Source organism: Lethenteron reissneri, chromosome 5 (genome assembly GCF_015708825.2).
Source record: "Lethenteron reissneri isolate LAM-NWPU_2019-01 chromosome 5, ASM1570882v1, whole genome shotgun sequence".
Lineage (NCBI taxonomy): Eukaryota > Metazoa > Chordata > Hyperoartia > Petromyzontiformes > Petromyzontidae > Lethenteron > Lethenteron reissneri.
In genome coordinates, this window is record NC_083783.1 from 4,289,012 (window position 1) to 4,316,892 (window position 27,881).

Consider the following 27,881-nt stretch of genomic DNA (forward strand, 5'->3'; position numbering starts at 1 on the left):
GAAAATCTGACAGTGCATATCTCACAGTAAATATATCAGTGAAAATCTGACAGTGAATATCTGACAGTGAATATCTCACCATGAAGATCCCACAGTGAATATCTCACAGTGAACACCTCACCATTAATATCTCACAGTGAATATCTCATCATGACCATCGTTTCACAGTGCCATTATTATAATTATGTTTGCTAGTAACAGCAGAAATAATAATTCACAAGACGACGATTCCCTAGAAAAAACCGGGACAGGTGGCAACCGTGAGAGACGGCAGCCGAGAGGAGAGTTGGAGAGACAGAGAGAGCCAAAGGAAAAGAGAGAGAGTGAGAGAGGAGAGAGGGGATAGAGTAAAGAAAGAGAGAGAGAGAGGTAGGGGAGAGATGGGAGAAAGAAACGCATCACCATCACCACCACTATAAGAGTATAATCATCGTGGCGGAGACAGAGAAAATAATAATAAAACAAACGAATATAGGGAGGGAGAGAGAGAGAGGCTTCATGTTCTCGTGTGTTTTCAGATTTTAATTTTATTTTATGCCGAATTGAATATCGGGATGATTTGTGTTTTTAAAAACGTGTGCATTAAAACACGTGTTTGTGTGTGTGTATAGATCGGGAGAGAGATATGGTAGGGCTAGGCAGGTAGGTTGAGAGAGAGAGTAGAGAGTGAGAGAGAGAGACGGAGAGAGGGAGAGAGTGAGCTTTGCCAATTGGCATGCGAGCGGGGTCTGACCGATGTGCTTTGTTTGTGGAGAGGGAATCTCGGCTGAGATGTTGAGAGAATTCTGCGTCCCGTGGCCATAGGGGCTTTGAGACAGCAGAGGTAGTCATTGTGTGTGGGAGGTGGGGTGGGGGGGGGTTCGAGTTAGGGTTCGATTGCGGCTAGGGTTAGGTACCCGTAGCAGGCGATATGTGGAGAGTTCGAGTTATATTATGGCTAGGGTTAGGTACCCGTAGCAGGCGATATGTGGAGAGTTCGAGTTATATTATGGCTAGGGTTAGGTGCCAGCGTTAGGCGTTGTGTGGAGCGTTGGACTTCGCTTGCTGAACGAATACATTGCGCTCAGGTCGCACTCATTCCACGCAAAGCGCTTGCCACGAATGAACCACGACACCTCGCTGCTGATCTAGTCAAGGATCACGAACCACCATCACGCGAACTCCGCTCATCCTCGAAGTAGCGGCGGCGGCTTCTGGCTCGGCCATCGGACAGGAAGCAGTGGTGGTCACCGCATCGCGCGGCGCTTTCAGACGCGCTCCTGCGACCGTCTGGAACGTTCTTCCGATACGAGGAAGCCACCAGGAGCTGCGCATCTACATTGGAAGCGCATTTCTTGAGGGCTTGCTCTTTGCTGTGTTTAGTTTGTTGTCCTGACCGCCCGCCAACCTCCGATTGGCGCGGTTGGATACGTACGGGTGCGATAGAACGCTCAGCGTACCGTGCAGGCATCGGTGGGTACCTGGACAGAGACACAGAGAGAGAGAGAGGAGGAGGACACGGGCGCCACTTCGAGCGCAGTTGTTAAATGTTTAATGTTCCTTTATTTAAACCGGCTTGGGGGGGGGGGGGCGGCGGGCGGCGGGATAGAGGAGGAAAACAAAATCCCAAATCATTCAAGGACGAATTGATCCGCGCTTTCGCGGTGCCTCTCGAAACGAAGGCTCGCAGAGCCGAGACGAAACTTTTCGAAGGAAATAAAAGTTTGGGATCTCACTCGCCATTGGTCGCGGCTCTTCGCCCCCCACCCCTCCCCGTTCCTGGTTGAATTCGATTTCGGGTCTCGGTGCGCTAACCATTGCGCCACCGCTCCCCCCATCCTCCCCCACACACGCACATAGAAAGACAAAGATGCCCCGTATAGCATTAAATAGATTTCGATTTAAAGCTTTCGTGACTGTAGGGATTCATCTTCTTGGTTCTTTCGGTAAAGTCACGTAGAAGGGAAGTAATAAAAGAATATTATATTATTTTATTATGTTTTATTTTTATTATTTTATTACTTCCCTTCTACGTGACTTTACCGAAAGAACCAAGAAGATTAAATAGATTGTTGGGGCAAGTGCTGTTAGCGAGTAGTACCTAGGGAAGCCCGCACGATACATGTACGATGGACTGATGTGGCAAAACACCACGCCCGGCCGCCTTTGTCTCCCCAGTGGAGATGCCTACACGGCTACTCTTTACAATTTTTTTTCAACCAGGTGGATTTTTGTCCGGGGCCTCCGGTTTCTCCCTCCACATTTAGAATCAACGTCACGCGTTTAAAGTCTTTGGCTGCGATACATTTCCACATGATGAGAAGCCATTTCGTTGAGCTATCATTTGCGGCCAGGTCGCTTCTGAAGAAAAAACCCAGCTTTGTAGTTCAGTGGGCGACACCTGGTAAAAATAAAAAATAAAAAATTAACCCGTAAAAACAAAGTTTTTCACTATAAATCCTTTATATGCGTGGCGGCTAGAGTCCTCTCATCCTCTGGCATGAGATGGCTGCCACCTAAGGGATAGATGATTGCCTGCCACCATTAAGCAATTGGTAATTAAATATAAAAAAAAATTCCTAAACAGTGTAAAGTTATGGAATTTTTTCACGAAAATTAATTGTCACGCACAACGAGTCTGTGTGCAAAATGTCAGCTCGATTGGGTCACGGGAAGTGGGTTAAAAAACGACCGAAAGATTTGCACGGTCGTAAGCGCGCAAGCAAGCAAGCAAGTGACCTTAATATAAAGGATTTAAAATGCTCATATATCTAGTTTTAACCTCAACACATTTTTCCATGGGTCTTTCGGTAAAACCACCTGAAGACGATTGCTTGAGTTGCGATCGAAACGTCGTGATACAGTAATTTTATTATTTTTCTATCTCCGTGGCTTTACCGACAGACCCATAGAATATGTTTTCTGCAGTCACGAAAGCTTTGAGTCACGACTCAACACATTTGTTTAATAACACTGTGTGGCCTTAAACAGAGGATATAATAGGCGACGTTTCTGGCAGCAGTCCTCATGCAGAGCACACAGAGAGGCCACAGTGGTAGAGCGAGGCGGTGTTCTTGGGTTCTGCTGTTGGCTCTGCCTCTTGCACCACTGCCAGTGCAGCAGATGCACCAAGCCCGGTTGCTGTTGGATCGTCAGTGGCGGCGAGTGACACGTGTCCCGCATCTAAGGCTCCCTCCCGGCTCACCATTCGGCAGTGACCAGTGTGGTGAAGTGTGGTAGCGGCCAAAACAAGCTCCGACCACGGCTATGTGGTGGCTATGAGATGTTAACTACCTCGCCTGGCGTGCAGGAGTTCGTGGGTTCGATTCCGACCCTGACACCTGCTGTATATTTGGAGTTTGCGTCTCTCTCTCTCTCCCTCTCTTATCATCATCATCACGGTTGCTAGGAGATGTTAACTACCTCGCCTGTTATACAGGAGGTGGTCGGTTCGATCCCGACCCTGACACCTGCTGTATATTTGGAGTTTGCGTGTCTCTCTCTCTCTTATCATCATCATCACCACGATGGCTAGGAGATGTTAACTACCTCGCCTGGTATACAGGAGGTCGTGGGTTCGATCCCGACCCTGACGCCTGCTGCTGTATATTTGGAGTTTGCGTCTCTCTCATCATCATAATCACGGTGGCTATGATATGTTGACTACCTCACCTGGTATAGAGGAGGTCGTGGGCTCGATCCCGACACTGACGCCTGCTGTATATTTGGAGTTCGCGTCTCTCTCATCATCATAATCATGGTGGCTATGATATGTTAACTACCTCGCGAGGTATACAGGAGGTCGTGGGTTCGATCCCGACACTGACGCCTGCTGTATATTTGGAGTTTGCGTGTCTCTCTCTTATCATCATCACGGTGGCTATGATATGTTAACTACCTCGCCTGGTATACAGGAGGTCGTGGGTTCGATCGCGACACTGACGCCTGCTGTATATTTGGAGTTTGCGTCTCTCTCATCATCATAATCACGGTTGCTATGAGATGTTAACTACCTCGCCTGGTATACAGGAGGTCGTGGGTTCTATCCCGACCTTGACGCCTGCTGTATATTTGGAGTTTGCGTGTCTCTTTCTCTCTTATCATCATCATCACGGTGGCTAGGAGATGTTAACTACCTCGCCTGGTGTACAGGAGGTCTTGGGTTCGATCCCGACCCTGACGCCTGCTGCTGTATATTTGGAGTTCGCGTCTCTCTCTCTCTCCCCGTGGTCGTGTGAATTTTCTTCGGGTCCTCCGGGTTTTCCCCTCCACATTTAGAATCAACGACGTGCCCTTTAGAGTGTGTGATGATAAGCCACTTTGCTAAGCTATCATTTGTGATTGCCAGGTCGCTTCTGAATAAGAGCTGTACAGCTCAGCGAGCCTTACCTGGTGAAATAAATAAATAGTCGCAGAGTTTAGTTAGAGCGTGGAGGTATCTTCATCCAGCAGTATATTGACTAATTAGTGCTTCGCGAATACTTTTGTTTTCATGTGGCCATATTTTATAGCGAAGGGGAAATTGATTCTAAGTGATACTCATCAGCAACGTGATCATCGGTAACGGTGGGGGAGTGAGGTGGGGGGGAGGGCACGGGGGGGGGGCTGGGGAGAGGGGGGGGGTAGGTCCATGAGGGGGGGGGGGGCTGGGTGGGGGGAGGGCACGGGTGGGGGGGCTGAGGAGGGAGAGGGTAGGTCTATGAGGGGGGGAGGGCACGGGGGGAGGGGCTGGGGAGAGGTGGGGGTAGGTCCATGAGGGGGGTGGGGGGAGGGCACGTGGGGGGCTGGGAAAAGGAGGGGGGATAGGTCCATGAGGTGGGGGGCTGGGTGGGGGGAGGGCACGGGGGGGGGGGGGGGCTGGGGAGAGGGGGGGGTCCATGACCTGTCCAGATTTAGGTATCACTCGGTACTGATGGTAGCCCTTGCCGGGCATCGAACTATAAAATTCTGCGGCCACCGGCTTACATAAGCGGAGCGCAGTGCGCTGACCTAACCACTGCGCCACCGTTCCATCCTTTGAAGGCGCAACGCTTCCTCCTGCAACTCTGAGACTCCTTGCAATTCGATTGAAGATGTCGACGATGACGACGATGATGCGGCATTCGAAACAACAAAGACAAAGATCCCCCGTATAGCCTTACCAGATTGTTGGGGCAAGTGCTGGAACGGCACACGAAGGGGTGGGTGGCCCAGCACCGCGCCCGGCCGCCTTTGTCTCCCCAGTGGCGATGTTGTTACACACCGCACCAGGTACTCATTTGAGGCTGAGTCGACCTAGGGGAGGCCCAGGACCGGTTCAGATAATCGTCACTGATGTTGGCCGTGAGCGGAAATCGAACTCGGGTCGCCAGGTTCGTAGCGCAGCGCGCTAACCACTACACCACCGCTCCCCACAACCGCGACACACACGCGCCACTTATTAACCCCCGGCTTCTGTTGTAATGCTGCTGCTGCTGCATCGGCAGTGGTGCACAAACATTCGCAACAAAAGAAACCTGAGCACATTCATCAACAATAACAACAACAACAACAACACAGTTGCCCTAAACGGGAAAAAACAACAACAGTGAATATAATAGGCGACGTTTCGGGCAATGACCCTTGTTTATCATAGCATCGATTACAGCCATCTTCATAGCAGAGATGCCATGACCATCGTTGTGCTATGAAGGCTCCTTGCCCGAAACGTCGTCTATTATATATATATTTCCTTGCAGGGCATTGCTATTGATATTTGAGTCCAGGTCGCCTTTGTAAACGAGGTAATGCATCTCGTGTCTCAGCTAGCCTATATTTAATATCTTGGTTAAACAAAGGATGCACACTGCTACTGAATTCGCCACAGTGCGTGCGCGCGTGTCTGTGTGATGCTGTGGGGAGCGGTGGCGCAGCGGTTAGCGCGTTGCGCTGCGAACCCGGCGACACGAGTTCGATTGTCGCTCACGGCCAACACCGGTGACGATTATCTGAACCGGTCCTGGACACCACCCCTGGGTCGACTCAGCCTCAAATGAGTACCTGGTGCGATGTGTAAACATCGCTACTGGGGAGACAAAAGCGGCCGGGCGTGGTGTTGGCCACCCACCCCCTCGTGTGCCGTGCCGGCCTTCATAGGTGCTCGCTAACAGCACTTGGCCCCACACTCTGTTGAGGCTATACGGGGGATCTTTGCCTTTGTGTCTGTGTGGAGTGGTGGCGCAGCGGTTAGCGCACTGCGCTACGAACCCGGCGACCCGATATCGATTCCCGCTCACCGCCCAACAACATTGACAGCGACCATCTCCTCTACGTCGACTCAGCCTAAAATGAATACCTCGTTCGATGTAAAAAAAACAACAGTCCATCAACACGAGGGAGACAAAGGCGGCCGGGAGGGGGGCGGCGTGGGCGGTTCTGGTCACCCCACGCCTCGCGCGTAGGTGCCGGCTTTAATAGGCGCTCGCTAACGGCACTTTGCCCCGACAGTCTGTTGAAGGCTATACGGGGGACCTTTATCTTTTGTGCGTGCGCAAACAAAGACAAAGATCTTCCGTTGTAGCCTACACGGGCTGTTGGGGCAAGTGCAGTTAGCGAGCACCTATGAAGGCCGGCTCGGCACACGAGGGGCTGGGTGGCCAACACCACGCCCGACCGCCTTTGTCTCCCCAGTGGCGATCTTTACGCACCGCACCAGGTACTCATTTGAGGCTGAGTCGACCTAGAGGGAGGACCCAATACCGGTTCAGATAAATCGTCACCGCTGTCGGCCGTGAGCGGGAATCGAACTCGGGCCGCCGGGTTCGTAGCGCGGCGTAGCGCGCTCACCACTACACTACCGCTCCCCCACACAGCGACACACACACACACACACGTGCACGTACACGCGCGCACGCGCACGCACGGAGACACGGGCACGCGCGCGTGGATTTTGTGAATGAAAGCCGCGTTTAGTATTCCGCTCTCGCCTCGCTCTCTGATTACCTCGGCACTGTGGTCGGTCCCCTTCTGACGTCAACGCGCGTGCGATGAGTCCGTGAACGCGGACGGATTGGCGGTGGTGGTGGTGGTGGGGGGGGGCAGGCAGAGAGTGGGGAGAGAGGGGAGGAGGAGAGTGGGGAGAGTGGGGAGAGTGAAGGGGAGGGGGGGAGCACGGGAGAGGCTGCGGCTGACGGTAAGAGCGCACGCGCGCGTGTGGGTGGCTGAGCAGGCAAGGCTGGTGGTGGATGGGTGGGGTTGTAGGAGGGACAGGGATAGGTGAACATACGCGCGCTCACTACTCCAAATGCGGTGTGTGGTGGAGGGGGGGTGTTTGGGGGGTGTTGGCGCGTAGGCGAATGCGGTACAGCCCCAACAGACGATCGTCACCGAGCCCCTAGATGTTGGGGACGCCGGTCACCCTGCCTCGTCTCTCCTCTCGGCCTTTGTCGGAATCGTTGCTGCGACGGCGACGATGATGCGACGTGGAACAGCAGCAAGACGCAGCAGCAGCAGCGGCAGCAGCGGCGGCGGCATCATAGCCAACAGCAGTAGCAGCGGCAGCAGCAGCAGCGACAGCGAGATGAGCTAAAGGAGGAGACGACAGTTTGGGATTGAACATCACGGGGCGAGCGATGTGTGGCGAGTCGATCGGGCGCTTATAGGACAAAAGGGCCACACACACACACCCACACACACCCACTCACCCACACACACAGTCTCCACTCCACAGCTAAGGGAGCTGAGTGAGCGAGTCAGCGTTAGAGGCGGTTAGCGTATCGGCCTAACGATTTATAATTGCAACTCAATTATAATATCATTACATCCGTGTAGGTGACCAGCCGAGGCGGACGTCATATATATAGAATTTCGCTTTCTTTATTTATTTCACAAGCGCTGGACAAGACCCACAAGGTGAGAGAGAACATGTCACGATCATGCTTGGGGATTTTTCATTGACGCGTGCGTGCGTGTGTGCGTGTTGTACTGTTTGCCTACAAGGTGCGATTATTACATCGCCACTAGGGAGACAAAGGGGGTCGGGCGTGATCCTGGCCAGACACCGTCTCGTGTGACGTGAGGGCCTGCAGAGGTGCTCGCTAACAGCCCTTGCCCTAACAGTCCGTTGAGGCTATACGGGGGATCTTTGTCTCTGTTTGGTGGGGGAGTGGTCGCTACGTCGGGCTACGATGTCCCGGCGATCCGAGTTCAATTCTCGCTCACAGCCAACAACGCCGGTGACGAATACCTGATTCAGTCCTGGGCTCGCAGCACTTGCCCCCAAACGTATGCCGAGGCTATACGGGGGGTCTTCATCTTTGCACTGTTTGCACACGCGAATAGAGACAAAGAACCGCCCCCCCCCCCATGTAGCATCAACATAATGTTGGGGCAAGTGCTGTTAGTATATAATCACGTGCACACACAAACACACGTGTAGTGCGTATGCTTCGCGCATGTTAGTATTTTGACAGTCCATAGATACACACACACACACTCAATATGTCTCACACACACAGAGACATGTCCATAGACACACACAAATACACTCGGTCTCAGACAAACACATGTACAGAGACATACACACACATGTACAGAGACATACACACACATGTACACAGACATATACACACATGTACAGAGACATACACACACATGTACATATACATATCCACAAACACATTGTCATAGACACACATACAGAGATAAAGACAAATATCCCCCGTATAGCCTTAACAGACTGTTGTGGCAAGTGCTGTTAGCGAGCACCTATGAATGCCAGCACGGCACACGAAGGGGATGGGTGGCCAGCACCACGCCCGGCCGCCTTTGTCTCCCCAGACACAGTCACACACACATGTGCGAAGAAACACACACCCAGACACGGTCACACGCGATCACGTCACGCACGCACACGGCCGCACGTGCATTCGTGTCCGTAGCGGCGTGACGAATGTGGGGGGCACAGGGTGCCTGCCCCCCCCCCTCCCTTGATAACCACCGTTTGAGACGAATCCAACATCGGGACCCCACCTGAACCATTGTCGGATGCCTCCGAGCTGACAATTACGCTACTACTGCGCCACCGATCGCTATACGCGATGCAGTGTGCACAACTCATGCACACACATATACACGGATATGTGTATCTAAATTTTTTAATGGATCCATGAACAACGTTAAAGATACGTACATATATAGACAGTCGCATAGACATACAAAGACACACGTTTACAAAGATAAAGGTGCCCCGTATAGCCTGCACCGGATGTTGGGTCCAGTGTTGGTCACGTACAGACATTCGCATGAACAGACACGCACGGAGATCACACACATGCGCAGACACGTTGCACGCAGATACACACATGTACACAATTGCACCCACGTATACTCATGAACATACACGACTACACATGCGCCCACACACGTACACTGACACACATGCGCGCAGATGCTGTACATTGCACACACACATACACAACGAATGCTTGTACGCATGAACAAAGAAGGTGGACACACGCGTACACGTGCACACAGTCATGTGCACGCGTACACGTACACACCCAGACGCAGTACACACAAAAGACACATACTATGACGACTCACACACTCATATTTTGCATATCATATGTAACAAAGACAAAGATCACCTGTATAGCCTGAACCGATTGTTGGGGCAAGTGCTGCATGACACGCGGTAAAGAGGCTTTCGCAACAAATATCATCGATAATACAGGTTTTTTTTTTGGGTTAGATCTCGTAAATATATAAATGTGTCGTTAAACCCGCCACCACCCGATACAGACAACTAGTAAGGGTTGTCACGTAAACAGAACGTGGCCAATTCGTCACTAGGACAGCGCACCGGTGTGTTGGAGAGCAAATCCACAACATTTACAATCTGAGCACGACGTTTCGCCAGTGATTACAACGCTGATGAAGCGAGTTGTTATTACTGGCGAAACTTCGTACTCAGATTGTAAATGTTGTGGCTTTGCTCTCCAACACACAACCGGTGTTGCTGTACTAGTGTACTACACTATACACTACACTATACACTACACTACACGCTAGTGATGTACTAGTAACGAATTGACCACGTTCTGTTCACGTGACAAAACTTACTAATTGGCTGTGTCAGGTGGTGGCGGGGTTAACGACACATTTATTACACTGGTCAACACACTTTTTCTGGCATAAGGTATTCCAACGGGTTTGAAGGTAATTTTGGGGTGCTGATTCCAAATCTGGCATCAGTTTTTGTCTATCACATCAGGTTTTTGAGATATCATATATTGCATTTTCAATAAAAACTGCAGAAGAAAAATATTAAATAAATGTGGATATCTACATAAAATGATATTATAAACACACTATCCTAAAAACACAGCACCATATTTTAACACTAAAGCAGTCACTGACTCGCAACAACTTGCAATCATAAGTGACAGAGTTAATTTCGGGTAAAATCAATGAAAATGGGGTATGCCGATAGCATAAAAAATAAGATGTGATAGAGCAAATCTGAGATCAGATTTGGAATCAGCACCCTGAAATTAGTCTAGAACAGCTGCAAAAGTCCAGGCCAGAAAAAAAGTTATTTTTTTGTTGACCAGTGTTATTTTTACAAGATCTCACCCCAAAAAACCCCCTGTATTATGGGGCAAGTGCTGTGAGCAAGCACCTATTGGTGGGAAGGCCACGCCCGGCCGTCTTTGTCTCCCCAGTGGCGATATTTTTATTACACATCGTACGAGGTACTCATTTCATCTGTTTCTTCCTGGTTCACCAGTTCCACTGCTGGATAATTTTTTCCGCTGGTATTGCGATCGAAACGTCGTGGTATATTTGTTTGATTTTTATACCTACGTGACTTTACCGAAAGAACCAAAGAGTATGTACTCATTTGAGGCTGAGTCGACCTAGGGGACGACCAGGACTGGTTCAGAGCGGGAATCGAACTCTGTTCTCCGGGTACGTAGTTCAGTGCGCAGCGAACAGCGCATTCACCGCGACCACAGCGCGTGTGCCAGGCTCGGGGCACCTCGAGGCGCCGAGTGAAGTGTGCAAGGCTGGCCGCTGGCAAGAGGTCAGAGGGCAGGCACAGGTGTTCAGGGTTGGCTGACTCAGATTACAGGCAGATGCACCTCCCCGTGCTTCCCACTGCGCCAACACACGTATTGTGGTTGTTGTTGTTGTTTGACTTGCATCCCACTGGGATTTTTGCACAGCGTTGTGTGCGGTGCTTTTTTTCTGGAAGACTTTGCAGTTTTTTCCTGGATTTTTCTGTTTGCGCATAGTCACTTTAAGATGTTTTCTTGTTCATGTTTTTTTTTGTTTGTTGCGGTTGCACCCGATTCAAGAGCCGAATGGCTCACAGGGCTATACCTAATAAATGAAACTGAAACAAAGGCGAGGATCTCCCGTTGTAGGCGGCACACGAGGGGGTGGTGTGGGCAGCGGTGCTCACGTTCGCGACACACCGCATCGGGTAGTCATTTGAGGCCGAGTAGACCTGGAGGACGACCAGGACCGGTTCAAATCTTCGCCAATGAATATTGGTCGCGGGCGGGAATCAAACTCGGGTTGCAGCAGGGCTTGTAGGGCTTGCAGGGGCTTGTAGTACAGCGCGCTCACCACTACACTACCTCTCCCCACGATATATAAACAAAGCAAAGACAAAGATCCCCCGTATAGCCTGAACAGGCTGTTGGGGCAAGTGCTGTTAGCGAGCACCTATGAAGGCCGGAACGGCACACGAGGGGGTGGGTGGCTAGCACCACGCCCGGCCGCCTTTTTCTCCCCAGTGTCGAAGTTGACGACACATCGTACGAGGTACTCATTTGAAGCTGAGTCGACCTAGGGGAGGCCCAGGACCGGTTCAGAAAATCGTTACTGGTGTTGGCCGTGAGCGGGAATCGAACTCGGGCGGCCGGGTTCGTAGCGCAGCGTAGCGCTAACCGCTACGCCACCGCTCCCCAACACACACACAACAACAACAACAACTGCCATTCGCCACTAAGTGGCGGTGACGTCACCACGGCGCTTGTGCCAGGCCATGTGCACCTTGAGGCCACGTGAAGTGTCGAACGCCCGCTGGCAGGAGGTCACGGGGCAGACCCAGGTGCCACAGGTCGACTGACCGAGATGATTGAGATGACTGGCTGATGCACCACCTGTGCCCCCGACTGTGCCAACTTGCTGTGTTTTAGCCACCCGGCGCTCCGCTCGTTGACACACACACACAAAGACACACACAAAGACACACAGTTTCAGTTTTCAGTTTCATTTATTAGGTATAGCCCTGTGAGCCATTCGGCTCTTGAATCGGGTGCAACCGCAACAAACAAAAAACAAAAACATGAACAAGAAAACATCTTAAAGTGACTATGTGACTGGGTGCAAACAGAAACATCCAGGAAAAAACTGCAAAGTCTTCCAGAAAAAAAGCACCGTACACCACACAAAGACATACACACGCAAAGACACACACACACACAAAGACACACACAAAATACATACACACACGCAAAGACACACACACAAAGACACACACACACAAAGACACACACACAAAGACACACACACGCAAAGACACACACACACAAAGACACACACACAAAGACACACACATGCAAAGACACACACACACAAAGACACACACACACAAAGACACACACACACACACAAAGACACACACACAAAGATACACACGCACAAAAATACATACACACAAAGACACACACATACAAAGACACACACATACACAAAGACACACACACATAAAGACACACACACAGACACACACACATGCGCACGTGGAATGCACTCGTTCCTAACTGTGCCACTTTCCCGTGTGTCACGGCTGCCCGTGTCACAACGCGATGTGTGCCAGCCACCTTCTTGGTGGCGATTGGTGTCACAGGGGGCGGCCTCTCGCGGAAACGGCGGTGATCAGCGGTAACGTTGGGCGCTAGAGGCTCTGCGACCGAAACGTCGGCCAGGTTGCGCCGGGCCTCGCTTGAAAGCTAAGCGGGGTATGGAGCCTGTAGAGAGGGTTGCCATGGGCAACATCGGACGCAAAGAGACAAAGATCCCCCGTATGGCCTTCGACAGACTGTTGGGGCAAGTGCTGTTAGCGAGCACACGTGAAGGGCGGAACGACACACATGGAGGGGTTGGTGGCCAGCAACCACGCTCGGCCGCCTTTGTCTTCCCAGTGCGGAGGTTTACTCGCTGCAGCGGGTACCCATTTAAGGCCGAGTCGAGCGAGGGGAGGCCCAGAACGTGGTTCGGATAATCGTCACGGGTGCGACGATTTTCCGAACCAGGGGGGGAATCGAACTCTGCGGCCCGAGTTTCGTAGCGGAGTGCGCTAACCACTGCGCCACCGCTCCCCTCCCCCCTCCACACCTTGCAAACATGACTGCGGGTGGTCAGTAGAGGGCGTTGCAGCAAAATCCATTGTTGTACTGCACTATACTTCTATGCTCCAACGTCCGACCCGCGTTGACCAGTGTGGTGAAGTATGGTCAAATAGCCACCCATCCAGCAGTGGATTAACAGGGAATCAAGGGGTCATCCATTTAGAATGTACGCATGGAGGGAGGAGTGGGGGGGGGGGGTTAACCTAAATGCGTAGCTTAAGTATGGGGGGGTCTAAATTTCGATTTAAAGCTTTCGTGACTGCAGGGATTCATCTTCTTGGTTCTTTCGGTAAAGTCATCACGTAGAATGGAAATAATAAAATAATGAAATAAAACATAATAAGATATTCTAGATTTGAAGCTTTCGTGACTTGCAAGGATTCATATTCTTAGGTTTTTTCAGTAAAGTCACGTAGGTAAAACATCAAAATTAATAAAAATAAAATAAAACAAAAATCATGACGTTTCGGAGGCAACACAAGTCTCCGTCATCAGGTGGGACCGTCATAGCCGGATTAGCTGCATCAAGTGAGGCAATGATTCAAGATGTAATCCCTTAAAAAGCAAGTTGAGGGGGAGGAGAGGAGAGGGGGGAGCTCATCAGAATGATAAGATAATTCTCACGACGTTTCGGCCACAACGCAAGCAGCCGTCCTCAGGTGAAGACCAGGTCTGTCGGGGAGACAGAAGATATGGGGGGGTCTGACAATGTACGCAGAGGAAACGGGGGGGGGGTGGTGGGGGGTTGAAACCTCGATAATAATTTGTCTACATTGGCCTTCAAATGAGTTCGATAGCCCGGCGGTAGACTGATCCGTTTGCTTAAACACGTTCATATTATTAATCCTTGATCGTTTCTGCATGGATTAAATATCGGCCGTTCTGTAGGATTCGAGGGGGGGGGGGGTGTAAGGAGTCCGCGTGCGTACAGGGAGGGGGCGGGAGGGGTCAAGGTTTGACAGATTTTTTAGTAGCTACTAAATGGATGGGTCCCGAGCGAGATGTACATTGTTAACGTTACATGGATGTTGGCAATGATTGCATAATAATGACGGCAGGATTGTGGTATGATCCGATGATGATGATGACTGATGGTAATTGATGATGGTGATAACGATGGTGATGGTAACTGGTGAGTGTGATGATAACGACTGCGATTGCAATTTGTGAAAACGATTGATGGTGGTGATAACGATGATGATGGTAACTGATGGTAATTGATGATGGTGATAACAATTGATGGTGATGATAACGATGATGATGGTAACCATGGTGATTCATAACGAGGCACGATCAACCAGATTCAATCCACTGCTGCGTGAATCACAACGGAAATTATTATTTATTATAATGAATTATTAAAATGTATATATACACACACACACAATATCCGCAGTTACCTAATTGAATTAAAATTGCACGCGCGCCGGCTAATAACAATGTGTTTAAAAATACTCGATGGGAGCGAGGGGGCGGGGTTTGGGCAGAGATGGTGGGGGGAGGGGGATGGGGGGAGGGGTAGGGGGATGGGGGAGGGGTGGGGGGTAAATGAGGGCCTCAAGCCGAGCTGTAGTGACGTCAGCATCGTCGTCCTCGCTTTCACAAAACACCCACGCGCGAATACGCACTGCGAAAATCCGAGTTGACCACCACCACCACCTCCACGACCACCACCGCCACCACCCTCCCCTCGCCTCTCTCTCTCGCCATTCCCATCGCCTCTCTGAGATACCCAGGTGATAGTCGGACATTACCATTGTCATCATCGTCATCATTGGCAGCCACGGCCATCTCCACTGCTGGATGGATACGTGCCCAACGCACTATCACCAGCTCCCCTTCCCCCCACGCCCACTGGATGAGTTTTCTCGCTCGATCAGCACCGACATCCTTCGTGATGTATCAGCCGTTCCCTGTCTCTACTGCTGGATGGGGGAGACGTGGGGGAGGGGGGGGGTGTTTAAACCATAATTCACAATCGTTGGCGGTCAGTGCGGGAGCATAGATGTAGGAGCATAGTACAGTACAACAATTCATTTTGCTGCCATACCGTTGACCGCAATAGGAGCGGCACCTCCCACAACGTCACGTGGGATGTGCCTTAGCTTCCCAGATCGGGTGCATTCGGGGTGGGTGGGAGTGATGATTGTAATGTTCAATCCACTGCTGGATGAAGGCCTCCCCATGCAGCGTTGACCGATGAGGGGTGTTGAGCATTCTGGTCAAGTTCGGGTTGGTGAAGGTTGAGACCCATAGAGTTACACAGGGATTCATAGACTCACATAGAGATGCATAGAGACTCACATAGAGATCCATAGAGACTTACATCGAGATCCATAGAGACTCACATCGAGATCCATAAAGACTTACATCGAGATCCATAGAGACTCACATCGAGATCCATAGAGACTTACATCGAGATCCATAGAGACGCACATAGAGATCCATAGAGACTCACATCGAGATCCATAGAGACTCACATAGAGATCCATAGAGACTCACATAGAGATCCATAGAGACTCACATAGAGATCCATAGAGACTCACATCGAGATACAAAGAGACTCACATAGAGATCCATAGAGACTCACATAGAGATTCATAGAGACTTACATCGTGACCCATAGAGACTCACATAGGGATCCATAGAGATCCATAGAGACCCACATAGAGACCCATGTTTATTTTGGTTTATAAGAACTCAAGAGTAACGTGGGTCAAATGCTAAACTAAAAAAAATAAAACTATTATGCAAATTGCATCTCCGATTTGCTGAGTGAGAACCCGCCATACCGAGCTGGAAGGCTGCCAGGCAGTGAGCTGGTGCTGCGAACAGCTGTTCTACAATCCTCTATCCATTAAGATGTTTTCAGCCAATGAGTGGGTAGACTACCTTGCGGGAGGAACACCCGCAGAAATCCTGCGCGTGCGAGAGGGGGCAACGCTCTATCCCACGCTTCGCTGCTGCACTGCATTCTGCCGGCGAGCCCACGGGTGGAGGGAGGGAGCCATTCGTGCGGTTGTGTTCCATCAACCCTGCCTCCACCGTGACGCAATCACAGGGGGCCACCACCCCCACCACTACCACCAGGCGACGTTTCGGGCGACGGTCCCTTCTTGTTCTTCTTGTTCTTCTGACGAAACGACCCGCGGTGATCCTGGTGGCGCGACACGGGCCCCCGGCGCCGCGGGACGGAGAGTGAGCCCCCGGGCCCGAGTGTCGAATTCTCGCGATGAATATTGAATGCGGCCGCGATTAATGATGGATGAGTGGAACAGCGGTTGGGGGGGGGGGGTGCAGTGGACGAGGCACGTGTACGATTGTCCCCTTTCGTTATTATTTTTGAAAATTATTGTTTATCATTCTTGAACGCGTCTCGTCGCCTGGCCGCGCCGATGCTTTTGAAGATCCTGATGCGTCGTCTACCCCCGCCCAAGGGAATGAACCAGGCTCCAACGCTCCCTTGTGCTGCTTCGGAGATCCGTTCAACGAGAGCGGGCGTATAGGTGGCTGCAGGAAAATACAAATAATTAAATAGACGAGGCAATGCAAGCCCCAGTGTTGGTTGCGGTGACACGAGCCACCTCCCAGCAACACGTGCCTGGGTTCGATCCCGGCCACGGGCACAATCTCTCCTCCTATTCTGCACGAGTTTCCTTAGAGCCCTCCGCTTTCATTCCATAGCCCCCCCCCTAACATCCCCACCCGCCCACACAATATAACTGGCATCCACCAATGACGTCCAGTGCTGACTCAGAGAGAGAGAGAGGACGACTCAGAGAGACAGAGAGGAGGGGACGACTCAGAGGCGCGAGGAGGAGGAGGAACCACAGACGAGCGAGAAGGCAGCAGCAGCAGGAGCAGCAGCCAGGCGGCGTTGAGCAGTGTTCTCAACAATTGCCCACGCTCTGCGGCCCTCTGCGTATGAAGGTGTTTTCGCCCAATGAATGTTGAGTGTTTGTCTTCGCGCGTGAAGAAACCGGAGCACCCTGACAGCACTCGCACGTGCGAGGAGGCTTTTGCCACGGCACGTGCAGATGGAACAGATGGAGATTAATCCGCACTTTGCTGTCCCACCTTGGACCCGGCTCCTCCTTTCACAACCCATCTGCGCGGTGGTCCACCAACCCTGGCTGCTGCATCCACACGCAGTGGTGGATCAGAGGCAACCCACGTGCTTAGCCATCACTCCTCTGTTGATACATGTCCACGTGGACATGTATGTATGCGTGTGTGGGGAGCGGTAGTGTAGCAGTTAGCGCACTCCGCTATAAACCCGGCGAACCGAGTTGCGATTCCAACACCAGCGATGATTATCTGAACCGGTCATGGGCCTCCCCCCCTAGGTTGACTCAGCCTCAAATGAGTGCCTGGTGCGGTGTGTACAACATCGCCAGTGGGGAGCGAAAGGCGATCCGGGCGTGCGTTGTGTAGGTGCTACTCGCTAACATCACTTGCCCCAACAGCATGTTACGGCTATACGGGGGATCTTTGTCTTTGCGTGAATATACATATGAAACGGTGTCCACGCATATATTAATCCCCGTAGCGACGAGGGTTTTTTTTAGCTTGGCTGCATGGCATGCGATGTCTCCCACGTGATGTCTCCCTCGCCCGATTTGACCCTCGCCTCAGGCGCGGTTAATTCAAGTGCCGTGACTCTCTCACATTGCCTGCCGCTGCTATTCCCACGACTTGCTTCATTATTCCAGGATTTTCACGAGTAATGTAGTAATATTCTTCGCGATAGTACTGTAGGTAAAAAATAAAATAAAAAATTAATTAAAGTAATGATATAAATAAAATAATAAATCACGACGTTTCGGATGCAAACAGTGATACAGTAAATTTGGCTGTGACGGTCCCACCTGATGACGGAGACTTGTGTTGCCTCCGAAACGTCGTGACTTATTATTTTATTTATATTACTACTTTTATAACATTTTAATTTAATTTTTTACCTACGTGACTTTATCGAAAAAGCCTAAGAGTATATGAATCCTTGCAGTCACGAAAGCTTTAAATCTAGAAGTACGGTCTAAGTAATTATTCCAGGGGTCAGAGGTTAGAATCGATGACCCCGCGCCGGCAGTTGAAATCGTAAGGGCACATTTTTGTTCTCAAATCAGAATCGTTTGAATATTTATTTATCACATACTCTTTGGTTCTTTCGGTAAAGTCACGTAGGTATAAAATGAAATAAATAGCAATATTTATTCTCGAGGAATCCGATGATCTGCGAAGCTCTCGTATCACGGATGCCCAGTAAGGGGCACGCGGTTAGCAGTCGACTCGTTGCCGGCAGTCGTTAACCCTCTATCACGTGACCCTTAACTCTCTATCACGTGACCCTTGACCCTCTATAACGTGACCCTTAACCCTCTATCACGTGACCCTTAACCCTCTATCACGTGACCCTTAACCCTCTATCACGTGACCCTTAACCCTCTATCACGTGACCCATAACTCTCTATCACGTGACCCTTAACCCTCTATCACGTGACCCTTGACCCTCTATAACGTGACCCTTAACCCTCTATCACGTGACCCTTAACCCTCTATCACGTGACCCTTAACCCTCTATCACGTGACCCTTAACCCTCTATCACGTGACCCTTAACCCTCTATCACGTGACCCTTAACCCTCTATCACGTGACCCATAACTCTCTATCACGTGACCCTTAACCCTCTATCACGTGAACCTTAATCCTCTATCACGTGACCCTTAACCCTCTATCACGTGACCCTTGACCCTCTATCACGTGACCCTTAACCCTCTATCACGTGACCCTTAACCATCTATCACCTGACCCTTAACCCTCTATCACGTGACCCTTAACCATCTATCACCTGACCCTTAACCCTCTATCACCTGACCCTTAACCCTCTATCACGTGACCCTTAACCCTCTATCACGTGACCCTTAACCCTCTATCACGTGACCCTTAACCCTCTATCACGTGACCCTTAACCCTCTATCACGTGACCCTTAACCCTCTATCACGTGACCCTTAACCCTCTATCACGTGACCCATAACTCTCTATCACGTGACCCTTAACCCTCTATCACGTGAACCTTAACCCTCTATCACGTGACCCTTAACCCTCTATCACGTGACCCTTGACCCTCTATCACGTGACCCTTAACCCTCTATCACGTGACCCTTAACCATCTATCACCTGACCCTTAACCCTCTATCACCTTACCCTTAACCCTCTATCACGTGACCCTTAACCCTCTATCACGTGACCCTTAACCCTCTATCACGTGACCCTTAACCCTCTATCACGTGACCCTTAACCCTCTATCACCTGACCCTTAACCCTCTATCACCTGACCCTTAACCCTCTATCACCTGACCCTTAACCCTCTATCACCTGACCCTTAACCCTCTATCACGTGACCCTTAACCCTCTATCACGTGACCCTTAACCCTCTATCACCTGACCCTTAACCCTCTATCACGTGACCCTTAACCCTCTATCACGTGACCCTTAACCCTCTATCACGTGACCCTTAACCCTCTATCACCTGACCCTTAACCCTCTATCACCTGACCCTTAACCCTCTATCACGTGACCCTTAACCCTCTATCACGTGACCCTTAACCCTCTATCACGGGACCCTTAACCCTCTATCACGTGACCCTTAACCTCTATCACGTGACCCTTAACCCTCTATCACCTGACCCTTAACCCTCTATCACGTGACCCTTAACCCTCTATCACGTGACCCTTAACCCTCTATCACCTGACCCTTAACCCTCTATCACGTGACCCTTAACCCTCTATCACGTGACCCTTAACCCTCTATCACGTGACCCTTAACCCTCTATCTCCTAACCCTTAACCCTATATCACGTGACCCATAACCCCCTATCACCTGACCCTTAACCCTCTATCACGTGACCCTTAACCCTCTATCACCTGACCCTTAACCCTCTATCACGTGACCCTTAACCCTCTATCACGTGACCCTTAACCCTCTATCACGTGACCCATAACCCTCTATCACCTGACCCTTAACCCCCTATCACGTGACAGGTCGCGTTCCGTGGGGTAAAGTGTTTGTGTCTCCCACCTCTTACAGTAGTTCCCGCTTCAATGGAATAGAGAGAGAGAAAGAGAGGGTGAGGGCCAAGATGCCCTCTCTTGAGTGGACTTTTCCGCCGCGGCAGTGGGCGTGAGAAAGCACTTTCAGGGCTGCGCCTTTATTATTCGAAGCTAGTTGAGCCCTCGTTCCTGGGCAGCAGGGGAGGGGGGGGGGGTGTTGCTTGACCATACTTCACCACTCTGGTCAGTGCGGATCGGTAGGGAGTTGTCCCCTATCCGGTAGAGCTACTCGGGTCTGCGAGGTTGTTGTAGGCACATCATGTGCCCATCGGAGGTTACTATGAGCAACGGTTGGCCACATCATCCAGCGGTGGATTGGACACAGCTCATGTTGACGACGATGACCTCATCGTCGACGTCGTCATCGTCACAGTGGCGAGGCAGTGACACGTCTCCTTGCCGGTTGGCTAAGTACGGCGCGAAAGAAGTTCAACGTGCACACCATTCAAACCACGCCAGATTTCCACGCAGCCGGATCTGTCAATATCAGAGGCTGCCTTGTTTCTATCTGCGCCGTGTCTCATCGCGCGTGGCATTTATGTGCCATGAAGAAGGGCCATATCCCGAAACGTTGCCTATCACATATGCACACGTACCCTTCCAAGGCCACCACGTTATTGACACGGAAAGTGTCACGTGTCGATTCTCTATCGCAAGCGGAATCGCGAGCGGGGAATCGCGAGCGGTGAATCGTGAGCAGGGAATTGCGAGACGCTGCTGGGGGAGATGCGAGCAGGGGGGTGAATTTGAGGTGAACTCATCCACGCGTGGGGTGAGACTCGGCCTGCCCCGGGACCTTCGCCTCTCTTGACCGTCGGGGATGTATTTAGATGCATCGTTATCGATTGCTCCGCCTTGTGCTGAATCGATTCGAGGTCGTAGTTAGAATCGGCTGTTGCGATTTTTGATTATGAATATCGCCCCCCCCCCACCAACTCCTCCACCCCCCCCGACCTCACGTCCCATCGCGCCGCGCGAGGAGCCCCGAGCGCATTCCGGGTTCCGGTTCATCTCTCTCTCTCATCTCCCTCCTGGTCATCTCTCTCATCTCTCTCTCATCTCCCCATCTCCCTCCTGGTCATCTCTCTTACATCTCCCTCCTGCTCATCTCTCTCTCATCTCCCTGTCCCTCCTATTCCTCTTAGTCCAACCTCTCCTATTCCCATGTCCTCTCTGCCTCTGCGGTTCCTCTCTGCCTCTCTCCCGACCCTCTCCGATGTCTCTCGCGCTTCACGCGCTCTCATCTTTGCTCCTCTCTCCCCTTAATTGCTCGCTCTCCCGTCGCTCTCTCCTCTCTCTCTTTTTTTACGATCAGAGGAAACCGGAAGATGCTCGGTGTAGTCGGCACTTTGCTTCGCTCATCATTTCGTTTTTTTTGTTTTTTTCAATGTGCCCAACCCCCCCCCCCCCCCCCCCCCCTGTTTAAATGAAAGATTTCACAAAAGATGTCACGCTCTGCTCTCATCCTTCATACCCCTTCCCTCTCTCTTTCTACCCCCTCTCTCTACCTCCCCCCTCTCTCCCTACTCTATGTCTATGTCCCCCCTGTTTTCTATGTACATATTTGGATTTTTTTTTTACAAGTGCTGCATCTGCACCCAGCCCTTCTCGTAGTCCCACGGCCTCCGACGGGTAGCTCAGCTCTGCACGCAGAGCTCCCCGTCTTCTGCCACCGAGCACACGGCCTCCTCCAACGCCCACTGCTCCTCTCCCCGTCCTTACCCTGTCCTGAGAGGAACGCGCACGCACAAAGACAAAGTTCCCCCTCCTTGTGTAGCCTTTTACAGATTGTTGGGGCAAGTGCAGTTAGCGAGCACCATTGAAGGCCGGCACGGCACACGAGGGGGTGGTGTGGCCAGCACCACGCCCGACCGCCTTCGTCTCCCCCCCCACCCCCACTATACGGACCAGACGTTACTTGAAGCAGGGATCTCTGCGGCAGCTCTGTGATGCCCACTTCTGCGGGCCGTTCTCTTGACGCTCTTCGTACTTCGCGAGATTTCCGAAAGCAGATTCGTGGTTAAATTGTGGACAATAACAATGCAGTTCGGTAGATCGCGCGCACACACACAGACGGCCGTGCATGCTGGGCGTTCTTTCGCACCGTACGCAGGCCAAACCGTGCCAAGCGGAGGTGCGACTATGGTCATCTAATCAACGCAACGGGCCGTATATTCAACCCATAGAGACACGCAGACATACAGAGAGACGCACACAGACCCATAGAGGTACACACAGACCCATAGAGGTACACACAGACCCATAGAGGTACATAGATATCCATTAAGGACAAGCAACAGTCATGTTAATTCAGGCCATGTAACCCAGAGGGTGGACCAAGGCCTTAATTATAATAAATATTGGGGGGGGGGGGGGGGGAGACACATACATAGAGATACATAGAGACTCATAGAGATACATAGAGATACATAGAGACACATAGAGACACACTAAAGACACAAGCCACAGTGTTGCGACTGTGGCCACGTGACCCACACTACGGACCGCGCAGTGAGCCCACTGCGATCTGAGCGCTCTTTCAACGGAGGAGGAACAGCGACACGACACGAACTCTCCGTCTCTGCTGAAGCTGTCTCATGCTGCTCAGCAGCAGCAGGACCTCGACATTGGTATCGAGCTTCTGAGCAAAATTGCTGTCATCAATAACAACAATGCGACCAAAATAATACGAATTATTATTCATCCTCCTGGTTTCTGTTGTTCTGTCCGGCAACGGGCAAGTGACTCACGCTGCCGGATACCCGAGAAGAGGGAACGGGCGTCACCACCCAGAGCTCACTCGAATATCGCTGAACGCGCGTGTGTGTGAGTGTGTGTGTGTGGGAGCGGTAGTGTAGCGGTTAGCGCGCTGCGCTATGAATCTGGCGACCCGTGTTCGATTCCCGCTCACGGCTAACACCAGTGACGATTATCTGAACCGGTCCTGGGCCTCCCCTAGGTCGACTCAGCCTTAAATGAGTACCTGGTGCGGTGTCGCAAACATCGCTACTGGGGAGACAAAGGCGGTCGGGCGTGGTGCTGGTCACCCACCACCCCCGTGTACCGTTCCGGCCTTCATAGGTGCTCGCTAACAGCACTTGCCCCTACAGTCTGTTAAGGCTATAAGGGGGATCTTTGTGTGCGAGTGTGTGTGCGAGTGTGTGTGTGCGAGTGTGTGTGCGAGTGTGTGCGAGTGTGTGTGTGTGTGCGAGTGTGTGTGTGTGTGCGAGTGTGTGTGTGTGTGCGAGTGTGTGTGTGTGTGCGAGTGTGTGTGTGTGTGCGAGTGTGTGTGTGTGTGCACACGTGAGCGAGTGTGTGTGTGTGCGAGTGTGTGTGTGTGTGAGTGTGTGTGAGTGTGTGTGTGAGTGTGTGTGCGAGTGTGTGTGTGCGTGTGTGTGCGTGTGTGTGCGTGTGTGTGTGTACGCGTGTGTGTGCGAGTGTGTGTGTGTACGCGTGTGTGTGCGAGTGTGTGTGTTGCGAGTGTGTGTTTGTGTGTGTGCGAGTGTGTGTGCGAGTGTGTGTGTGTGTACAAGTGTGCAGGTGGCTGTGTGTGTACGAGTGTGTGTGTGTGTGTGTGCGAGTGTGTGTGTGTACGAGTGTGTGTGTGCGTGCGAACGGTGGCGCAGCGGTTAGCGCGCTGCGCTATGAACCCAGCAACCCGGGTTCCATTCCCGCTCGGGGCCAACACCAGTGACGATTATCTGAACCGGTCCGCGGCTTCCCCTAGGTCGACTGAGCCTCAAATGAGTACCTGTTGCGGTGTGAAAACATCGCTACTGGGGAGACAAAGGCGGCCGGGCGTAGTGCTGGCCACCCACCCCATCGTGTGCCGTGCCGGCCTTCATTAGGTGTGCTACTCGCTAACAGCACTTGCCCCGACAGCTTGTTAAGGCTATACGGGGGATCTTTGTCTTTGTGGCGTCTGGGTTCGTGTCCCGAGCACGCTGCTGCCTCAGCATCCGGTGCCAGAGGGAGAGGAGAGATCACAGAAGAGGAATATGCAGCCACCTTCCTTACGAGGAAGCGAATTCGGTTGAACGGAAGAAAGTCATTATCGTCGTCGTCATTGTCATCATCATTGTTTACGATCAATATATCATTCAATAAGAGCGGGGGGGGGGGGGGGCTCAAAGATCAGAACATTGTCGTCTGTGCTTTTCTATGTAAGTCTATGGGTCCCTATGCAAGTCTATGGGTCTTTATGTAAGTATATGGGTCTCTATGGAAGTCTATGGGTCTCTATGTAAGTCTATGGGTGCCAATGTAGGTCTATGGGTCTCTATGTAAGTCTGTGGGTCCCTATGTAAGTCTATGGGTCTCTATGCAAGTCTATGGGTCTCTATGTAAGTCTGTGGGTCCCTATGTAAGTCTATGGGTCTCTATGTAAGTATATGGGTCCCTATGTAAGTCTATGGGTCTCTATGTAAGTCTATGGGTCTCTATGTAAGTCTATGGGTGCCAATGTAAGTCTATGGGTCTTTATGTAAGTCTATGGGTCTCTATGCAAGTCTATAGGCCTCTATGCAAGTCTATGGGTCTCTGTGTGAGTATATGGGTCCCTATGTAAGACTGTGGGTTCTCTATGCAAGTCTATGGGTCTCTGTGTGAGTATATGGGTCCCTATGTAAGGCTGTGGGTTCTCTATGCAAGTCTATGGGTATCTATGTGAGTCCATGGGTCTCCGTGTGAAATCCATGGGTGTCTGTGTCAGTCTATGGGTCTCTGTGTGAGTCCATGGGTCTCCGTGTGAAATCCATGGGTGTCTTTGTCAGTCTATGTGTCTCTGTGTGAGTCCATGGGTCCAGTCATAGACAGAGGATATGAAAAAGGTCTGGAGCCTGAATTTGAATTGGGGGACGGGGTTTCCCAGACTGTGGGGGCAGCAGAGAAGAATGAGCAACCCCCTTCATAGAAGAGCATGACAAAAACTGATCATCATCATCAGCAGCAGCAGCCACTATCAATCCACTGCTGGGTGAAGGACTTACATAAAGACGATATCGCCATCTCTCACCATGCTGCTGATGTTGTCATTTTAATTTTTGTAAATATAAAAAAAAAATCGACGAATATTGTGAGCGTGCACACTCACTACTCCGCCTTTGTACGCATGCTCGTCGAACTTCTTTCGCACCGTACGTAGCCGACCGTGCTTTTATCGGCCGCTCGCTAACCTTTGATGTGTCCGCACGCCGCTGCAGGTCGCTTCCAATCTCCTCGCTCAAGTGGCCGCTGCTGTGACCGGCGACTGCCGGACCGACGAGGGCGGTGGTGGTGGTGGTCGTGGTGGTGGTGGTGGTCGTGGTGGTGGTCGTGGTGGTGGTGGTGGTCGTGGTGGTGGTGTTGGCAAAGACGACGACGAAGACGAGAAAGACCGAAGGACGAGCCGATGCCGCCGCCGGCCCGAGCCTCGGCAACGCTCGGAGCATGAACGAGGACGTCTCCAACTTATCGGCGCGCCTCTCCCCCTCGGCCGCGATGATCATGGAGGGCTCCATCGACGGCAGCAACTCCTCCTCGTCCCTGGCCGCCGCCTCCGTGGTGCCCAGCTTCTCGTCGGTGAACCCGTGGGACGTGGCGCTGTGCGTCACGGGCTCACTCATCGCGTGCGAGAACGCCGTGGTCGTGGCCGTGATCGTCCACTCGCCCGCGCTGCGCGAGCCGATGTTCCTGCTCATCGGCAGCCTCGCCACGGCCGATCTCCTCGCGGGCCTGGGACTCATCTTCTACTTCGTTTTCCAGTACGTGTACCAGTCGGACGCGTCGAGCCTGGTGAGCGTCGGCCTCCTGGTCGCCTCCTTCTCCGCGTCCGTGTCCAGCCTGCTGTCCATCACCATCGACAGGTACCTGTCGCTCTACTACGCGCTCACCTACCACTCGGAGAGAACAATGTCGTGCACCTACATCATGCTCGCCACCACGTGGGGCGCGTCGATGGTGCTCGGCGCGTTGCCCTCGCTCGGCTGGAACTGCCTGCGCGACTTCGCCTCGTGCAGCATCATCCGGCCGCTCACCAAGAACCACGTGGTCTTCCTCTCCGTCACCTTCCTCTTCGTGTTCGCCATCATGCTGCAGCTGTACGCGCAGATCTGCAAGATCGTGTGCAGGCACGCGCAGCAGATCGCCGTGCAGCACCACTTCCTCGCCACGTCGCACTACGTGACCACCAAGAAGGGCGTCTCGACGCTTGCCATCATCCTGGGCACCTTCGCCGCGTGCTGGATGCCCTTCTCCATCTACAGCCTCATCGGCGATCTCAGCTTCCCCAGCGTCTACACGTACGCCACGCTGCTGCCCGCCACCTACAACTCGGTCATCAACCCCATCATCTACGCGTTCCGCAACCAGGACATCCAGAAGGCGCTGTGGATCTTGTGCTGCGGGTGCCTCTCCACCAACGTGCCTTTCCGCGCGAGGACACCCAGCGACGTTTGACCGCTGCCTGCCCTGCCCTGAGCCCGCGCGCGCGCGCCCCACCACCCGCCCCGTTGTGCGGGTGGTGGTTGCGTTGGTAGTGGTGGTGGTGGCCACTTTGGTTGTCAAAGTGAGGAGTGGAGGTGGTGGTGGTGGTGGTGGTTGTGAGTCTGTCTGCCTCTCAACGTGTGATGGCTGCTGCTACTGCTGCTACTGGTGGTGGTGTAGTTGTGGGTGGTGGCCAGTTTGTTTCTCAACGTGAGAACGACTGCGTGGCTGTCAACGTGAGGACCCGTGGTAGTGGTGGTGGTGGCACTGCTGATACTGCGCCCGGTGACTCACATTCTCAGCGTGAGAGCTGCATGGTGGTGAGTCAAAGTCTTCTCCCCCCCACGGGAACGCTGTGTGACACGTGTGCCCCACGGACGGACGGAAGGACACACGAGCCAGGAGAGAGAGAGAGAGAGGTGGAGCGATGGGCGGAGAGAGAGACGCGCACACACACACACGATGCCACGGTCACTCTCTCAAACTCCTCGGTGGCGTCACGCTGCCAATGACTCACCCAGCGGATGATGGCGCAACAGATGCCCAGGCTGCTCCTTCACGACACTGAGGGGGCCTCGGAGGTGCAACCTTGAGCGTGGCGTCGTCGTGGTCGATGTTTTATTTTTTAAAGAGTCGTCCTGCTCCAAAAACAAAACAATAAACGAGCGCGCCCATCGGATGGACACAAAAATATCAAGAAATGTAACGAAACGAAACGCGCCGAATTCAAGAGCAGCGCGAGCGAAACAATCTCGGAGTGCAGCTGCGCACACCTCTCGCCGTGGAATATTTATTTATATAATGTCATTGCATATTTATTGATTTATTTGCTTACCCAATTGGGTAGACCGCGGACTCCCTCTCTTGAAGTGGCGGTGAACACGCGGATTCACCCACGTGCACTCCACGCGCTCCACGTACTGCCACGTGATCCGTGCGTCCCA

At 52.1% G+C, this 27,881-nt stretch overlaps 1 protein-coding gene across 1 annotated transcript; it reads left to right on the forward strand.

Annotated features, from left to right (window-relative positions):
- Positions 1-7,284: 7,284 nt before the first annotated feature.
- On the forward strand, positions 7,285-27,512 carry LOC133351578 (G-protein coupled receptor 12-like). Its single transcript, XM_061566896.1, has 2 exons — positions 7,285-7,848; positions 25,677-27,512. The coding sequence occupies exon 2, from the start codon at positions 25,903-25,905 to the stop codon at positions 26,908-26,910; it is 1,008 nt and encodes a 335-aa protein (XP_061422880.1). The 5' UTR covers positions 7,285-7,848; positions 25,677-25,902; the 3' UTR covers positions 26,911-27,512.
- Positions 27,513-27,881: the final 369 nt, after the last annotated feature.